A 17,142-nucleotide genomic window follows, 5' to 3' on the forward strand; every position below is an offset into this window, starting at 1 on the left:
AATTTGTACATTTAACGGTATATTAGGAATGGCTATATATAAGATTAAAAAAAAATACGTTTTTGATTTTTTTAAACCCAAGGTTTGTGTTGTATTTTGAAAAGTTTGTGGTCGTTTTGTCAGATATGTTGAGAAGTTGACACAGTAAAAGATCTTCGGCTCTCAATTATCTCTGCTACGTAGTTGATCTTCTGCAAGAGAGGACTTTTGACGTAGACGAGCCGACAACGGAGGGTAAACTTTCAGGAGAAAAGTACACAGGGTTGGCGATGTATCCACTGGGGGTGAAATCGTATGTATGATTCACTTCTATACTTTCTGTTCGACCTGTGGTGTATTCACAACAGCATGGGAATATTACGGAGCCCCGCAGAACACTTAGCATGACTACATACATTTTATTATTTTTAAAAAGCACTTTTGTCATAGAACACTGAAAGTGAATATGGCAAAAATATTTAGAAAAGCATCCATCAGCATTATCAGTAAGTGATTAAACAGTACAGTCAAGATGCAGGTCGTTTACACCCAACTTTCATAGCCAAATTGTATATATATGTTTTGTATAAATAGCATTATATTCTCAGTCTACTAACTTACTGCGAACTCATTTTACATTTTAACCAAATAACAGCTTAAATTTTCTGTGCTGCAGGTACCTTATGACGTTTTGTTGTATTAGGTTGTGTCAGTGGCTGCTAATGAGTGGTGTGTTATTCAGAGCAGGATTTGTTCCACTTGTATATGTAAATTCATGAGGTAAATCCGTTGACTCTTGAAATACAGAGAAAAAAAATGTGTGAATTAAATTGGAATTGGTATCATTTGTAGAATGAAAGTGGAAGTAAGAGTTTGAGGAAATAACATGAACACTTTAATTTTATACATGACACTCAAGTGTTTTGCCAGGGAAAATGGGGAACAGAAAATACCGAGAAAGGCTACTGCATCTGTCAACATGCATCGATTACATCTGGTTTATCAGTAACTTTTTATACTCTAGCAAACAACCACTGCAGTGGTCATGTAGCAGCTTTCTCAGAGCCTGACACAGGTAAGATCCATGCTTCTTTCTAACTTTAAGATTGCAAATGTGTCAGTCGCATGCCTGTATAATCTATTATCTTGTTACTATTGTTCTGAATGAATTGGGCTGTAGTTTGTTTACTGTAGTTGTTCTAGAGTTGGTGTTGGATAAATGCCATGGTCTCCAGGTTCTCCAGATTCTCTGAAGCGCTGTAGAAATCCCGTGAATTACAGACCTTTCTTCAGCTTTTTGGCATGACAGAGTGTTGGGTTAGACACAATATATTTCTAGAAACTTGTTTTGGGGAATAGGTTTTCCTTCTGTCTTCTGTGTCAGTATCCTTTTTACTACTGTACCTGTTTACATGATTCGACTGAAAATCATCGTTTAACTCGCTTTATGTTTCTCACAGAGAATCCTGACTCCTGATGCGTACCTTCTGTTGCCTTTGTGTAAGACGGAGGAATGCAGTTGTGAGAGAGAAGCAGGAAAGAGGTTGAACGGGGGAAAGGGAAAAAGAGAGAGCAGCTAAAAGGATCTTGCTGAGATGGCTGATTGTTCTCTTGGGAGACGGTTGGGAGGGAGATGGGAAGGGAATTCAGGCAGATGGAATAGGGTGGATGTTTTTAGAGATGTAGTCCCTTAGGAGAGTGGCTGCATTGTTTTCTTTGTGAAGTCTTTGCCTATAACCAGGATCAATTATAAGCATACATCAAATCATACAAAATTCACTTTAACTAAATGGACAGGAAATTTTCTGATATTCATCAACATCCAAACTCAATACCCTAAATATTTTAACTTTATATCTCAATTTAGCTAGTTCTAGAGCTTTGTTCTTCTGTTGCTGTACATTTGTGTTATTTGTTTTTATGCGATTTACAGTAGTGTTGGTTACTTTTTGAACATGTGAATTTAAATTAAGGACATTATTTTGTGTTAGTTATCAAAATGCAGAGACAGTTGAAATACAGAAGGCATAGATAAAAAATACACAGAAAATCCATAGATAAGAAAAATTCCAAATGATAATGAACTGACAATGGATGGGCAAGATGCTTCGGATGTTTCCAGCCTCTCGCCCAGTGTTAGCTGGGATCCCAGCTGGTTAAGTGGTTAAGTGGATGGATATATCGTTTTATTTCAGTCATATTTTTACCATCTTAAAAGCAATGCAGCCTTTTTTATAATCTTAATATCACTGTTTTTTTTATTGTCGGAGGTCAAATGAGTTCATTTGAGGAGTAGATTCCAAAATGTAATGATTACTGGCTCCAATTACTGCCTTGCTGAATGTACTTTATGTAGAAACACAGGTGCTCTGTAGTGTCAATGTGTACGTGTGTCTGGGAGCCGGGTGGTTCAGGCAGATGTGTTTTGGCTAATACAGTCTGAGAGCAGCTGGGCAGGGCTAATAGACCAATGACATCATCCAAAGAGAGAGAGAAGAGAGAGAGCAAGACTGGGAGCACAGCTTGCCTAAGGCAGGGAGAGGGAGCGGGGCAGCTCAGTGAGGAGAGCAGCATGAGAGCGGGACAGTGTGTGTGTGTGAACGGGAGAGGACCAGACAGCATTCAGTTGACTTTGACAAGGATATAAGACCAACAAGATTTTCCTGCTAGTTTTCTCCTCCTCCTTCTTTGCACCTTTCCCCCTCCCCTTCCCCCCTTTCCCCTTTTTCTTCCATCCTGTGGCAGTTATCCCCACTCACAGGTCCTGCTTCAGGCGGCTACTCCGGGCATGCTCCTTAAGCCAAAGTATGACCGCTTTCGCAATGAGTCTGTGACCTCCTCCGACGACCTAATGCAGAGCTTAGCCATGAGCGGCAAAGTTGTGGCCACACCAGTGGTTCCCTCCTCCACGCCAAGCCTTCCTCTGCCTCCTTTGCCTCCCCTGGATCCCAGTGCCAGGTCCTCCTCTTCTGCTGGGGCTATGGCCTTGGCCGACTCTCCTTGCCTGGATGGGGAACAAGATGCCACGACAACCTTCTGCATGCTCATTCCTAAGATGCCTCAGTGGAAATTCTCCAACTCCCTGCTTAGCCGGAGTCCATCCAACTCCAGTTCCAGCTCCAATTCTAGCAAGGACTCGGGCAAGACAGCGGCAGCTACTTCCCAGGCCTCTGTCACGTCTTCTTCATCATCACACAGGCCCGGTGGTGGAGCCTCAGCCAGTGGCCCAGTGGCGAGCCTTGCAGCAGTGCTTAACTCCTGTGACCCGGTGTGTGTCACTCCTTGTTCCCTACAGGCCATTCGGGGGCAGCGAGCAGTAGCAGCGGCAAATTCTGCCAGTCCAGGGGGGCACGTATTTGGAGCCGCAGAGGTCATGGCGAGCCCCGGTGGCTCCAGCAACTTCAGATCGGGAATGACGCGCAGCACAAGGGTCGAAGGCATGTGGCTTGGGGGAGAGGACTTCAACCAGAAGGGCAGCTTCATCCACAAACCCTCTCAAGGCTGGCTGCACCCTGACAAGAAGATAGTAGGACAAGGAGCGTCCTACATTGTCAGGGTAAGCTAGCTGGCACTTTTTTATTTTCTTCAAAGAAATAAAAAACAACCAAAGGAAATATGCAGTAACTTTTTTCAGGTGCTCATCAATGAGTAAAGAGAACAAGATAATTGCAGAATATTAAATATATGACCCCACTTAAATATTCTCTGTCTGACTGCACAGAAGACAAAAGGACACCTCACTATCAGGCAGTTTGTTATGCAGCTCATGTGGGAAGACTGGGGAACACATAATTTAATCCAGATAGATGGCTGAGCGTTGCTCATTGGGAGACAGCATGCAGGCGTCAGGGTGGAGAGAGATAAACCATGAAATTATGTGTACAGACTGTAGAAAGGATTGTGGTTCAGCTGCACTGTTTACCAAAGGTAGAATTTATCATACTGTACTTAAACAATGAGAATCTGTATTTATAGAGCTTGTAACTTAGGTCTGATTGTAAGCTCCCACTGCAAGCTTGTGGGAGTGGTTGCTCTTTGTTTTGTTTCGGGATTGTTTACGTTCTTGTGTGCAATGAATTATTATGATTTTACCCATAAAATGTTATTTACAGCATCTCAGCATAGTCGATACCAAATGTTTATTTCATTATCATGAAAATATGCTCAATAAAGCTTTTTTATTATTCTGTAAATTTGTATCAAAATAAACTGATACATATAGAAATGAATGTGATCATTTCAAATGATATAGATAAATCTGAGTTTCAAAGAAATCTTGTTCTCAATCCGAGCTCGCTGTGTTTACAAAGGGCTACCAGCCTGAGCAGAATGCTCGATGTCCCCTCAGCAATCCCCCATAACTGTTCACCTCTGCCCCTGTGCTCTCCTCCTCCTCAAACTAATGACATGACTCTTGATTAGCCCAGACTGGGGCCCAAGCACGCTTTCTAATAACATTATACAGGCACCATTCATTCCCATATTCAATTACATTTAATCACAGTCATTTGCATCATATGATGTGGAAGAGGATGGTTGGATCTGTATGGGAGCAGTCCAAATGTCGATTACATATGAGCTCTCACAGCCAGGAAGGGCTTTCTGAAATGGATAACAAGTGCTCTTTTCATATCTGACTCATAATCATATTAATGATGGGACCAGGCTTTTAACAGCTTGTTGTTGTCATCAGAAAATGCCCTCTGACTATTGCAGATGACCTGAAAGAGCCAGTGTTTGAACGTGTTTCACGCCTCTTAACGTAGTACTTCAGGAGACATGTATGTGCAGCATGCATTTCAATGGGAAATCTATGCAGGGAGGCGTAGTCTCTGCATGTATTAGTGTCAGAGTGATGGTTGATTTCTGCTGCACCTTGCCATTTTTAAGCAGCACGGCCACTATGCTGAGCGACTCTCATTCTCTCACTCACATATTCATACATATCCACTCCTCTGCTGGGAAAGACACAAATCAGATTTTTAGCAATGCTCTTACTCGCTCTCTCTCCCTCTCTCTCGCTGCATAGCCACGTCGAGATCTGTGTCTGGCCTGCATCTGCCGCATCTGCTAGTCAGGATTTTGCACCGACCATCAAAACACCACTTCTGCTAAATCATTTGCAGAGAGAGAGACAAACTGTTTCTATTTTGTGTTTTTCACTTATTTCACTATCAAAGCGAAGCATAAATATTTGCAATGTGATTGCCTGTTGCTAATTGATGCAGTTTCTAGAAGGGTCCGTAGACTTGAGTTGTTGTAATTTTACTGTCATATATTTTTGAATATGCTCTGCGTAGTGTGCAGTTAACCAGGAATAGAGAGTAACTAATCACATACTTTTATCTGATCATCCTTTACTACATGGCTGTTGTTTTGTTGTAAAATCTGATCACATTGGCTAATAAACTTCTTTTGGAAATCTTTTACAGTGACAAACGATATAATTTGGCAATTATTTATGTCAAAGGCAGCCGCTACAGCAAAACACGGCTAAAGAGGACATGCTAATGTTATTAAATTTCTAAGGAATGTGTCTTGGAAAGTCTACGTCCCTGTAGTCATAGCAATAGTGTGCAAGAGACTTGGCCAAAAGGACAAGAGTGCAGATAGGGTGATAGAAGTAGGGATGTTGCATCAGTAGATTGAGTTTGTGACAATGGAAGCATTGGCAGAGAGAGGGAAAGAAAAAAGAGAGGGACAATTTCTCTGATGGAAGACGTCCCTCATGTCCAAATCTTGTTAGTGAGCTCGTTATGTTCTCTGGCTCAGAGGTCCCACTCTGTTTCTCTCTCCGTCTCTCCAAATAAGTTTCACAAAGAGCTGTGCTTTACATCCCCAATGCAATGTGCTGCATTTAAGATGAGTGTCACATGTTTTTAAGGAGGCTGCGATTCAATCAGTGTAGCAAAAAACACAGGAAAAAATGTTAATTATTAATATTCAATGTTGCATCTGTTGTTTTTACGTATTCATGGGTTTATTTACCTATGCAGCAGGAATGTGGTAGATGGTAGAAGCTTTTTTAAATGAGTTATTATCTCCGAGTTGGTTTTTAGAGACTGATTATGGCAGGCAAACAAATGCCAAGCAATTCGTTCACCACTTCATCTTTTCATGATAACCACACAGATATGCAAATAAGATGTAGAGGGCGTACTCACATGCTGATTGTTTACGCAAACACACTCACATCCCCCAGAGGGCTGAGAAGCTGCAGTTTATCCATGATTTGGAGCTCTGAGTGCTGCTAATCTAGTCACAGTGCCATTAGCACCCCAACCTGACAGGCATTAGGAAGCTGCTCAGCTGGGACCTTCCCACTGGAGGACACTACATTAATGGGCTATATGGGGATTTGATTTAGATTACTGTTGAAAGTAATCACATGTACCAACAGAGTATAGTCTATTGTGAACGTAACATCTCTTTCTGGAAGTGTTGTGGTGTAGTTAAAAATACAAACTTAATTTAAATGCAGCGCATGTTTATAGTTCTGTATTTTTGAATAGTTTCATTCAATTATCTTTTCAGATCATAAAACATATTTGAACATATCATGAGTTTATTTTTAAATTAAAAATAAGGTATTTAACTTAGATTTTAATGATTTTTCTCCCTTTGGTTTTTTCTTTACAGTACATGGGATGCATTGAGGTGCTGAAATCAATGCGATCCCTGGACTTCACCACACGCACTCAAGTGACAAGGTAAGCTGGTAACCGTCATATCTGACAGTGTAGATGTGTAGTATTAATTGAAGTGTGAAGAGTTTTTTTTAAATATATATATATATACTATATATAAATACTTTTGCTTTAGCATGGCCAATAGATTTACACTTGTCACATTAGTCTTTTTTGATCAAGAGCCACAACTTTGAATTTCAAGTTTACGTTGCAGTGGAGCTGTCCAATAACTCATGCACTTGCAAGAACTACATGCATGAAGACAGCAGTTATAGTGTGGGACTGTTAAGAGATAAACAGAGCTGCTGTATTTGTGTTCACTGGCATCAAAGGCCAGAAGGTTACACATTAAACTATGCCTCAGGGCCTTACTATGTCTGTGTCTTGGTGTTTTTATGCCCTACACGTCATGTTATTGTTATAAAAACAGGGTTTTTTGCAGTCCTCAACCTCATGGGAGAAGTCCTTTTCCCCACTCCCTCCCTGTCTGCCTCGCTCTCTGTCTCTCACCCTCTCCTCTCTCCTGCACAATCGATCGGCAGTAATCTGAGCCCACCGTGCATCCGAGGCTTAAGTGCAGGGGGGAGGAGGTAGCAGAGATGGAGTGATGGAGAGGGAGATCTATTATTGATGATGTTCGTTAATGACTGTAGAAAGCTGCAGTGGTCCCCATGAACGCACCCTGCTGGATAATGTCTGCGGCTGTAACTTCTTGAGGGGGGAGGAGGAGGAGGAGGAGGAAGATGTCCAAAACAAAGCAGCAAAACAAAATGTTTGCACTGGGAGTAGCCATAGAGAGTAAGATGGCTATGTCTGGTCTTGTTTTTATGTGACTGACTGAGTCATGATTATTTCCAGCAATGATGAATGTTTTTTGTTTGCATTCCTGTCGTGGTTGATTTTAAAGTCCCATTTAAGTGTGTTTACCCCTCGGTCAAGGTCAGAGGGGCCCTTTTCACCTAGTAGCTCACATAAGGCATTTTTTAAAAATTCAAAATAGGTTCAAGTCCTCCATGATGCTAACAACACAAGGCTTTTGTTCCTGGGTCTTTCCTTACTTTGTTTGCCAAAGTCGTGATATGTGTGTATGTGAATTGCTGGATATCATTTAAAGGCAGCACAGTAAGGGCTTACATATCCATTCAGAACAGGCCATTCTTCAGCTTCCTGACTTATACACAACTTGATTTAGTCCTGGAAGACCACAACGAAACAGTCAGTAGCTTCCAGTATTTCAAAAATGTAATTCAGCTCCAGGATTTAAAGAAGGTGCTTTCTCTTAACAGTCCTCTCTGTGTTTTTTGCCGTTTAACTGCAAAATGAGTGAAACGAGGTGCAGCATTTTATTGTAGTCGAAAACAACAGCTCATCTCTCCCCCCCTCCTCTGTCTCCTCCTCCTCCTCCCTCTGCTCTCTCATCAGCATGAGTCATTCGAACATTGTGGTGTTTTTCAAAAATCCCTGAGAAGACTTTTACTCGAGATGGGGCCCGGGACGCTGCTTTTTAAATATTTACGAGCCACTTGATAGGGGCAGCTAGGTTCTTGATTGTTCCCACTGTCCCCTGGCAGAGAGCGTGTGAGCTCCCGCCTCAAATCCACTTTATGGCTCAGCCGTGCCATCATGCTCACACAGGGACAGACCCTTTAAATGCCCATTAGGCAGTCATTCCCAGGAGTTATATCAGTTTTATCGCCAACTTGTAACAAATGTGCAGGGAGAATTGCACTGCAGAAAATAAATGCTAATGCTAATGCCCTAAAGAGGTCTTATACACTATTTACTTTTTATTTTCTTCATCTGATGCTGTTTATTCTCCCATACTTCGGGAATTTAAATTCCCAAATTATTCATCAACAGATGAATGCTGTTATTGTTTTCTTTCTCGGGTTAACATTTCCAACATTAATGGATAAGAATGTTGTGACTTTCTTATCTATTTTCGTGACCTTTGAACTACGATTTGCCTACGACCTATGGGCTTGTTTGGAGGAAGGGAAAACGTCTGTTCATGTTTAACCTAACGTTTTCCATTGCTGTGGGGCGGCGTTTTGTGTTGTGACTCAGTTTTCTGTATTTTTGCACAGACAACACAAGTCCATATGATTTATACGTTATATAATATTATTATTATTACAAATGGCTGATAATCAGTGACCAGTATATTCGTCTTTAGTCTGATCTGAAATCTTTCTTCATGTTTCTCTTTAGGGAAGCCATCAACAGACTGTGTGAAGCTGTGCCAGGTGGAAAGGGGGCTTGGAGGAAGAAGGTTAACAGTAATTTATAATTCTAACATACATGCAGTACTTTTGACAAGCAGTCAATAGTAATTTTATATACACACAAGATGTATTAAAATAACAACAAAGGGTAGATACAGTATGACATTTTTATCTGTATCTACAACTGAAGCTATATAACTGTAATTTTCATCGTATCCTTTATTTTGTAGGTTCCAAACAAAGCTCTGCAGTCAGTCATGGGGAAGAGTAACCTACGATTTGCAGGCATGAGCATCGCAGTCAATATTTCCATCGATGGTATTAATCTGCTCATTCCTACCACACGACAGGTTAGCTGATACTTAATTAAGGTGGCGAATGTACTTGCATGACCACAATGTGATTAAGACCTTTATAATGTGCCAGCTATTATTTTTGCATTTTTCTTTATTCCTATAGCTTAGCTTTACATTGACGTTAGCATATTTTCTCTTAACTGTTAATCACTGGGTAAAATATGTGCGAAATCACTGATGAGATAAAAAAAAATTCTTTGTTGGAAGTTTGTAGTGAACAATTTTACACTCCTATGTAAATATTATAAATAAATACCACTTTTGTGAGGTACAGAGTCAAACCTTTAACCTTTAATTGGGACTTTGCCCAGTTGTCCATTATGTGTAGATACAACAGGTTCATCGCTGGATTTAGGTGCCTTTTTTATGCTTGAATGAGTAATAGGCCAGAGTTAGGTGGCTAAACAAACAAACAAAAACATGAAAACAGTTAAAAAGCAGCCAATGTCCAAAGAAAAACTTTGAAAGATTTTCAGAAAACCTGGAGGGCTGTTGCTCAAGACCACTTTATAAGAATTCAAAGAAATTTTAGCTCCTTGGAAGCAAAATATGAAGAAATGAGGGGTGGGTCAAAACTTTTACACAGTACTGTACATTCATTGACAAAATAACGAATGGCTTCCTTTCTCTTTCAGGTGATAGCTCATCATCCCTTGCAGTCCATCTCATTTGCCTCTGGGGGAGACACAGTGAGTGCAGCATTTAACATTTACTCTCCATTAAATTGTTGGAATGAACATTTTGCCTATGCAAACATGTATGACTTGAATTAATCGTTAACAGTCTCGAGCTTCAAAAATTACTGATGGTTTTGATTTATCGAGCTGATTTTCCCCCAAACTGATATGTTGCAGGACACACCTGATTATGTTGCATATGTGTCCAAAGACCCAGTGAATCAGAGAGGTATGTTCTAAAAAGGTTCCCTTTCTCCTTCCATACATTTTGCCACTAGACAAACACGTTTATTTTGTAAGGCAAAATAAGTTGCATTAGAAAATAATGTCTGTTGTCTTTTTTACTGTGGATTATAACATTACTATTGCGATATCTATAGACATTTTTTCTTAAAAATGCTTTGATTCCACCTCTAACTGTATTATGTGGTCTGTCTGTGGCTTAATTACAATTATTATGGGTTTAGGGTGGGTGAGACTGTAACAATAACAGTACAAAATCATTTAAAAACAATATTTTATTAACAATATTGATGATTTGATTTTATCATTTGCATTGTAAACATTAGTATTTCATTTTTAAACATCACAATTATTTAAAAAAAACTAAAGTATATAAAATGTGGTAATATGCCGGTGTCGTAAACCAGTATTGTTATAAAATATCAGCCTATCGCACCACAAAATATACTTTGTTGGAAATTAAATAGCTAATAAACATTGTGTTTGCTGATGTCTTAAAAAATATTAATATTTTAAAAATCCACATATGTAGAAGCCAATAAACTATTGGCTCATTGCTGTACCGGGAGTTTGAATAGCTCGTGGCAACTTTTTAACTCCTCACTCTCTCTCTCTCTTTTTCTTTCAGCATGTCATATCCTGGAGTGCTCAGATGGTTTAGCCCAAAGTGTCATCAGTACCCTCGGCCAAGCCTTCGAGCTGCAGTTCAAACAGTATCTGCACAGTCCACCAAAAACCATGACATCTGTGGAGAGGTAACAGAAAGTCCTGCCACTTCTCACGTACTTAACTGGATAAAAAAAGATGTTAAGAGTTGTTGTTACTCTCCTTAAAATCAGTGACATCGGTGAAGCGGTGGGATAGTGACTCATAAATTATCCCAACGTGTCAAATAGAAAAATCTAGTATGTTGACTTCATGTAACAAAAGCACCAAAAAACACTTCAGTTTAAGACTCCCAGGACTGTATACATCCCAAGCATTCTTACCAGCAGCTGTCCGACTCTATAATGCAGCTTAACACTCTTTTGGTCATCTTACTCACCAGCTTGTTTGTTTACTGCACATTTTATACATATCTCTGTACAATTTTTATATTTTTCTATACATATTCTGTACATTGTTACCTGTATATACCTGTATATACGAACCTCGGTTGCTTGTGTCTTCCTTTTATATTTTACTTTCACTTGCTGTAAGAGCTCTGTAACACCGAAATTTCTCATCCGTGGGATAATAAAGGTTTATTCTATTCTAAGCATCCAGCAGAAAGAGCTTAGCCACCACCAACCTGATCTAGTTTAGAGTTCTCAGATTTCTTTCTTATTTATTACAAGGAGATGTGATACTTTGTTCTTGTATTTCTTCAAAATCAGTCTTACAGTGTTGTAAATACATAGATTTTCTCACACATGAGATGCTACCGCAGCGATGCCACTGCAGTCACCAGAATAAGTCCAGACAAGCAGTTTATTTGAAACCAGGAAGAAACAAACATCTTCTCAATTTCGGATGTGGAGATGTTACTTGATCAGAGCAAATCAATTTAACAACGCTGATTTCCTCCTCAAATTAATGCTGTAGCGTTAACATCATTATAGAAATGAATACATAATCATATTTGGAAGTCGTGGTTAAAATACAGTTTTTTGCTGTCTTTATTTGGACATGTAGTTCTGTTGTCAGACTTACACTCACAGTATATTTCTCCTTAGGTCTGCCAGGACAGAAGAACCAATTTGGAGGGATGATGAGGACTTCTCTGAGCCGGATTACTATAACCGTATTCCAGGGAAGGAGCCTCCTGTTGGAGGTGTGGTAGACTCCAGACTCAGGCCCAGTGGAACCCTCATTGGTCACATGCACACTCAACCACAGAGCAAGACAGCAGCTCAGGTGAGTGTCCTGACATGGCTATAGAAATACTGTTAAATCAGGCTCTGCATGTTGTAGCTCTACTGTAGCTGAATCCAGTTTTGAGGTAATTGCATATTGTGTATTTATATTTTTCTATTTGTACGGTGTATTTCTGCTTCTCCAAATTTCATCGAGAAGACCTCCGGTGCATTTTTGTGTAAAACTGTAAAACCTGCATGCTTGCACTACAGACTAAACTAAAACATCTGGTCATTATCATGAAGTATTGGATTAATGTTTCGAACAGAACTCTCTGACATCTCCCTCGTGAACTGGTGACTGATGTGTTTTCATGCTCCTGCCTCATATTGTTACATGGAATTAAAGCATAGGATCATGAAAATATACTCCATAACTGTGCCTGCAGCATAATTGCCTAAGACAAATACGATTACACGAAGAGCCTTGGGTTCTCTGTAGCCTATCAGGTGAAAGGACCCATTGCCCCCTTTGTTGCAACTTGTTCACAACAGGGTGACATGCTGCAGCTAATGTTTCAAATAGAGTGCTTCGAAACTACATTATGCAGGGACACGAGATGAGAGTTCTTGGTTATACAGATCCAGATGTATTTAGGTTGTGTTCTTGTGGTGTGATTATGTGTTAGCAGATGAGCTCACCAGCCAGGAGAGATCAAGCATCTCACCAGCCTGGTCAGCTGTGTTATGAGCTTCACTGGGACACGGAGACAACCTGCAGCTCAGGTGAGACATCCTGTGGCAGGGAGCAGCTGTAACAGCTAAAACATTGTGACCTTTTAGATTAGTTTTTATAATACAGTTGTTATATAGAGGTGATGTACTTAACTGGGGGGATTTCAAACAGGTTTTTAAATGAAGGATTTTTTTTTTTTAAATATATGAGTTGCAACGTTTTCTAGTCACATACTAAACAATGAGGATTGTCAGATTTGTTTTGTGTATATATTTATGTTAAATTGTCTCTGAAGGAGGTTAGTTGTTTTTTTTCCATCCTTATTGTATTACAAAGCTAATCATCACAGTTCTCATTGCCTGAGGGAGCTCAGCGTTTGCCCTCTTAATTAACAGAAATAGGATCTTGGCATTTTTAATAAGGCCCCCTTCATACTTCATATTGTTTATCATCTTTAACTAGACTGATGCTAGGAGGATGATCAAGATAGGTACGACAATTAACTTTTTCCTTTCAAAAATATAGAAAATAATAGTTAGACTTTTAGTAGTTGGAAATTTTAAGTGACATTTTGTGATTTTTTTTCTTTTATATAATCAGCACGGGGCAGAAACTAGTGAATGAAACGCATTTTGTGCGCACCTTTCTGTCTTAGGTCTGACATCAGATGGTTATTTGTGTGCTGACGGTCAGCCTCCAGGCAGCAGAGACTATGAGGAGCATCAATATGTTAACACCCAGAGTCTGGAAAACCTGGATTCACTCACTCAGGGTCCTGATGGGCACAGAGGCACCAGGGCACCAGAGAGTCCCAAAAAGGATCTCTTTGACATGAGTAAGTCCCTGCCTATGACATCTTCGGACATATATATAACAGAACGACAGCCAGACTTTCTCTCAAATGTTTGATTCCCACCAGATTCCCTTTTTGACACCGTCCTTTTACGATTATCCACGGATCTTTTACTAGTTAGGCAGACCACTACACTATGAGGAAACAACAAAACCTTGTGAAACATCTCAAGCGCCTTTGTCGTCTCTGTAGGGCCCTTTGAGGATGCCCTGAAACTCCATGAGGCCTGTGGTGTTGGGTCCACTATATCTGGAGGCTCTGGTGCTGAGGGAGGAGTGGGAGGTGGTCGGGTGTTGGAGGATCAGTGGCCCAGCCCTCCACGACGCAGAGCCCCCGTTGCTCCAAATGAGGAGCAGCTTCGCCGTGAGCCCTGGTACCACAGCCGGATGAGCCGGCGAGACGCAGAAAAACTCCTGAGCCGGGACGGAGATTTTCTGGTAAGGGAGAGCACTACCAATCCTGGCCAGTATGTGCTAAGCGGCCTGCACCGTGGCCTCCCTAAACACTTACTGCTAGTGGACCCTGAAGGAGTGGTGAGTCTCTTAAGAAGTAGTTTCAATAAATCACACTGCTTATTTGTTTTGTTATGAAGTTACACTGGTGTACTCCTTTTGTTTTGCTTTTCCCTTCAAAAAAAAGGTCCGGACCAAAGACATGTTATTTGAGAGCATAACCCACCTCGTCTCGTTTCACCTGAAGAATGAGCTGCCTATTGTAGCAGCAGAGAGTGAGCTTCATCTCAAACGGGGTGTGAGGAGGAAGCAGTGAATTACCTGGACCTGTGTGGGACTGTAAGATAGCAGTATACACTATGGACTTTTCAAACCAGATACATGAATAATTTAAGGGATTATAATGCAGACGTAAAGCAAGGAGTGCATGCTAACATTATCATTTTAAAAAGCATTGCTATTTCTTTACATTGTTGAGGTGTTCAATTTGTCTTTAACTGCAAAGGGGAGGTTCACATTTTAGCATGTAGATTATTTAGATTCACACACTTGGTTACAATAGATCTAAGTAGAAATAATGTAGTATTTCTTTCTCTCTCGTTCTACAGTGCTAAATTCCTATGTGCCCATACAAATCACATAAAAACTGAATCTAGGACTCATTATGGGATGATTTTTCAACGGGAAGAAAGAATATCAGCAATACTTTCTTTCCATGGACAATCCTTCTAAGGAGTCTGCAGTATCTGATATATCCCTGTACTTCTGCTTGTTGACTACCAGGATAAACCAAATATCCCTCATCTGTCATAAACTCCTCAGCATGCAGTTATTAAGCTAACAAACCAACCAGGATCCACAGTCTGTGCTGTGCCCGAGCTGGATAATCACCAACCGAGGTCAAAAATTAAACTGACAACCTGTCTGGAGAGGAGCCAACCTCAGGAAATCACAAAAGGATTTAATGCACAGTGAAGAAAAGCCTGTAATTGTGAAGTGCTTCCTTTAAACCACAACTTGCATGACTAGTAAGTCACAGGTTATTCAAATCAACCAGTTGTGGGAATCACCAGAACAAACTGTCACTAATTTTCTGGTGCACCAAAAAATTCAAAACAAGATGTCCAGTTCGTCCAGTAGTTCATCTCGGTACAAATGCAGGAAATGAAAATTCTGCAACTGTTTAGAATGTAAAGACTGTTAAATGCTCATGTTCAAGGTCTGCAGTATCTGAATTTATAACAGCCACAAAGCCTTTATTGTTTCTCTGAGCTATTTTAAGCCTCACATGCATCAAAAAAAAGCATAATCATGATACACCGATTAGCCCCAACATTAAAACCACTGACAGGTGAAGCGCACATCACTGATTTACCTGGGAAACATTGGGTCCTGGCATTCAAGTGGAAGCTATCTCGAGACATCAACCACATAAACAAGTTCCAAGTAACAGCAACCTCAAGTGCTTTCCTCAGGAACAGTTGCAGAACATGACAAACAGTGCAAGCTGTTGAAACAGCCCGCCTCCCTGCAGGTTCTGTTTTCGGCCACAAGATGGGCCAGAACAAGCCAATCCACTGCACCGACTCCATGCAAAGAGCCAGACAACACGGCGCACCCCAAAACATCACCTGTCGCTGCACCGATCGGTCAGAGCCGTTTAGGTGGAACAAGCGGGATCTACACAATGGATGCTTTTAATGTGGCTTTAGTGTATTTATCAGTGCAGTGGAGATCGATACATTGTCCTGACTGAGAAGTTTGATCACATTTGCTATTAAATCTGCTATTTGTGCTGTTTGTAAGGGCTGTTCATTATTTTAGGAAGTCATGTGTGGTAAAAACTCCTCCGCATTAATGCTCAGTATAGCCATGCCCGTTCTCCCCAGCCTCCCCCACTTCAGTGCCTTAATAACTACACTGACAGGCGTTTGTGTCAGCGTGTATATAATGTGCATTTATGCTCTTGTTGCAAAAGAACAGTTTTCTTGCCACGCCAATGAGTAAATGAACAAACTTCAGGATGATTCAAAGTTGTGTACATGTAAACAGTAATGGAAGCTGCTCTTGTTTTGGGGTGAATGAGTAATACTGTCTATGATGGTCTTAAATGTTATCGTCTTATATGTGTGTCCCTCAGAGTTTTTAAGTCAGAGGTCAGTCATAGACATGTTAAAGAAGGAGCTTAATTTTTCCCAGCTCAGGGAAGTGCATCACTTTATTGTCCTTATTCCCTGTCTGTACATTTTACTGACTTGCTGGGTTTTTTTTTTGCTCCACAGCGTTTCATTCCCAGTTTTGACACTGTAATACTTTAAAATTATTTTGTCTGCTTTCTGCCCTTTTCCCCCTCTCTGTTCTTGGCTACTTAAGTTTAATCAGGCCCTCCTTTGTTCTTAGCCTCATAAATGCACATAAAGATGAGGTAAACTTCAACAGTTTTTTTGCGAGATCCAGATCATTGTCATTCTTTTGTATCTCCCCTCAGGAATTTCCTGGACCTTTTCTTCTATGATTAACTGACTGACCTTTTGTTAATAAAATGTATTTAAAAAAGGTGGGTTGTCATTTGTGAGCATAAGTTTAACCATCTAACCAACAAGCAAAAGATCCATGTTTAGATCCCACCTAATAGGGCACAAATCCCACTGGGGTTGTGTTAGGAACGGCATCGGATGATCAAAAATGCAGTACAACTTTTTGTGAGTAAGGAAGCAGCTGAAAGTTGTTTACACCGTGTTTTTATCCTCACAAAGTATAAATGGTTGTATGCACGTATTTCAGGCATATTAGTTGGTTCAAATATTGTGTCTCTAGCTTCCTTAATGTATGTGTATAGCTGCTGCAGAGGGTCATGGATCAGGATGGCCAGAACAGCATGCTGGCTTACATACTGTAAAATAAGGACCCTTAGTGTTTTAAATACGCATTTGACATATTACTATGCATTTTTCTCGCACACTCCATAGTATAGTTACTGGAATGGATCCTATATTTGTGTGCTAATGTATCAGGTCCACAGTTAAGCCCAGAGTCAGTCAACCGACACTCTTTGATGGATCACTTTAAAAAGAACACAGTGAACCGCAGAGAATTT

General features: G+C 40.4%; 1 protein-coding gene across 6 annotated transcripts; it reads left to right on the top strand.

The window, feature by feature from the left end:
- Positions 1 to 173: 173 nt before the first annotated feature.
- On the top strand, positions 174 to 16,595 carry shc2 (SHC (Src homology 2 domain containing) transforming protein 2). 6 transcript variants are annotated; one of them, XM_082524177.1, is made up of 15 exons: positions 174 to 292; positions 1,004 to 1,054; positions 1,440 to 3,535; positions 6,619 to 6,689; positions 8,880 to 8,940; positions 9,124 to 9,243; positions 9,885 to 9,938; positions 10,104 to 10,155; positions 10,798 to 10,924; positions 11,885 to 12,065; positions 12,694 to 12,790; positions 13,396 to 13,575; positions 13,786 to 14,126; positions 14,233 to 14,384; positions 14,654 to 16,595. In XM_082524177.1, the coding sequence occupies exons 3-14, from the start codon at positions 2,768 to 2,770 to the stop codon at positions 14,359 to 14,361; spliced, it is 2,181 nt and encodes a 726-aa protein (XP_082380303.1). In that variant the 5' UTR covers positions 174 to 292; positions 1,004 to 1,054; positions 1,440 to 2,767; the 3' UTR covers positions 14,362 to 14,384; positions 14,654 to 16,595. The 6 variants fall into 6 exon arrangements, with proteins under 6 accessions (XP_082380303.1, XP_082380304.1, XP_082380302.1 ...); XM_082524178.1 differs by having other exon boundaries at positions 2,725 to 3,535; XM_082524180.1 differs by having other exon boundaries at positions 175 to 292; positions 3,275 to 3,535.
- Positions 16,596 to 17,142: the final 547 nt, after the last annotated feature.

This window comes from Aulonocara stuartgranti (assembly GCF_965226115.1).
Source record: "Aulonocara stuartgranti genome assembly, chromosome: 23".
Classification (NCBI taxonomy): domain Eukaryota; kingdom Metazoa; phylum Chordata; class Actinopteri; order Cichliformes; family Cichlidae; genus Aulonocara; species Aulonocara stuartgranti.

Excerpts from the sequence above, each read along its gene's own strand:
- shc2 (XM_082524176.1), top strand. The coding sequence starts at position 2,768 with ATGCTCCTTAAGCCAAAGTATGACCGCTTTCGCAATGAGTCTGTGACC. Across the intron at positions 8,941-9,123 it reads AGGGGGCTTGGAGGAAGAAG|GTTCCAAACAAAGCTCTGCA; the intron begins GTTAACAGTAAT and ends TTTATTTTGTAG. Across the intron at positions 14,127-14,232 it reads TAGTGGACCCTGAAGGAGTG|GTCCGGACCAAAGACATGTT; the intron begins GTGAGTCTCTTA and ends TTCAAAAAAAAG.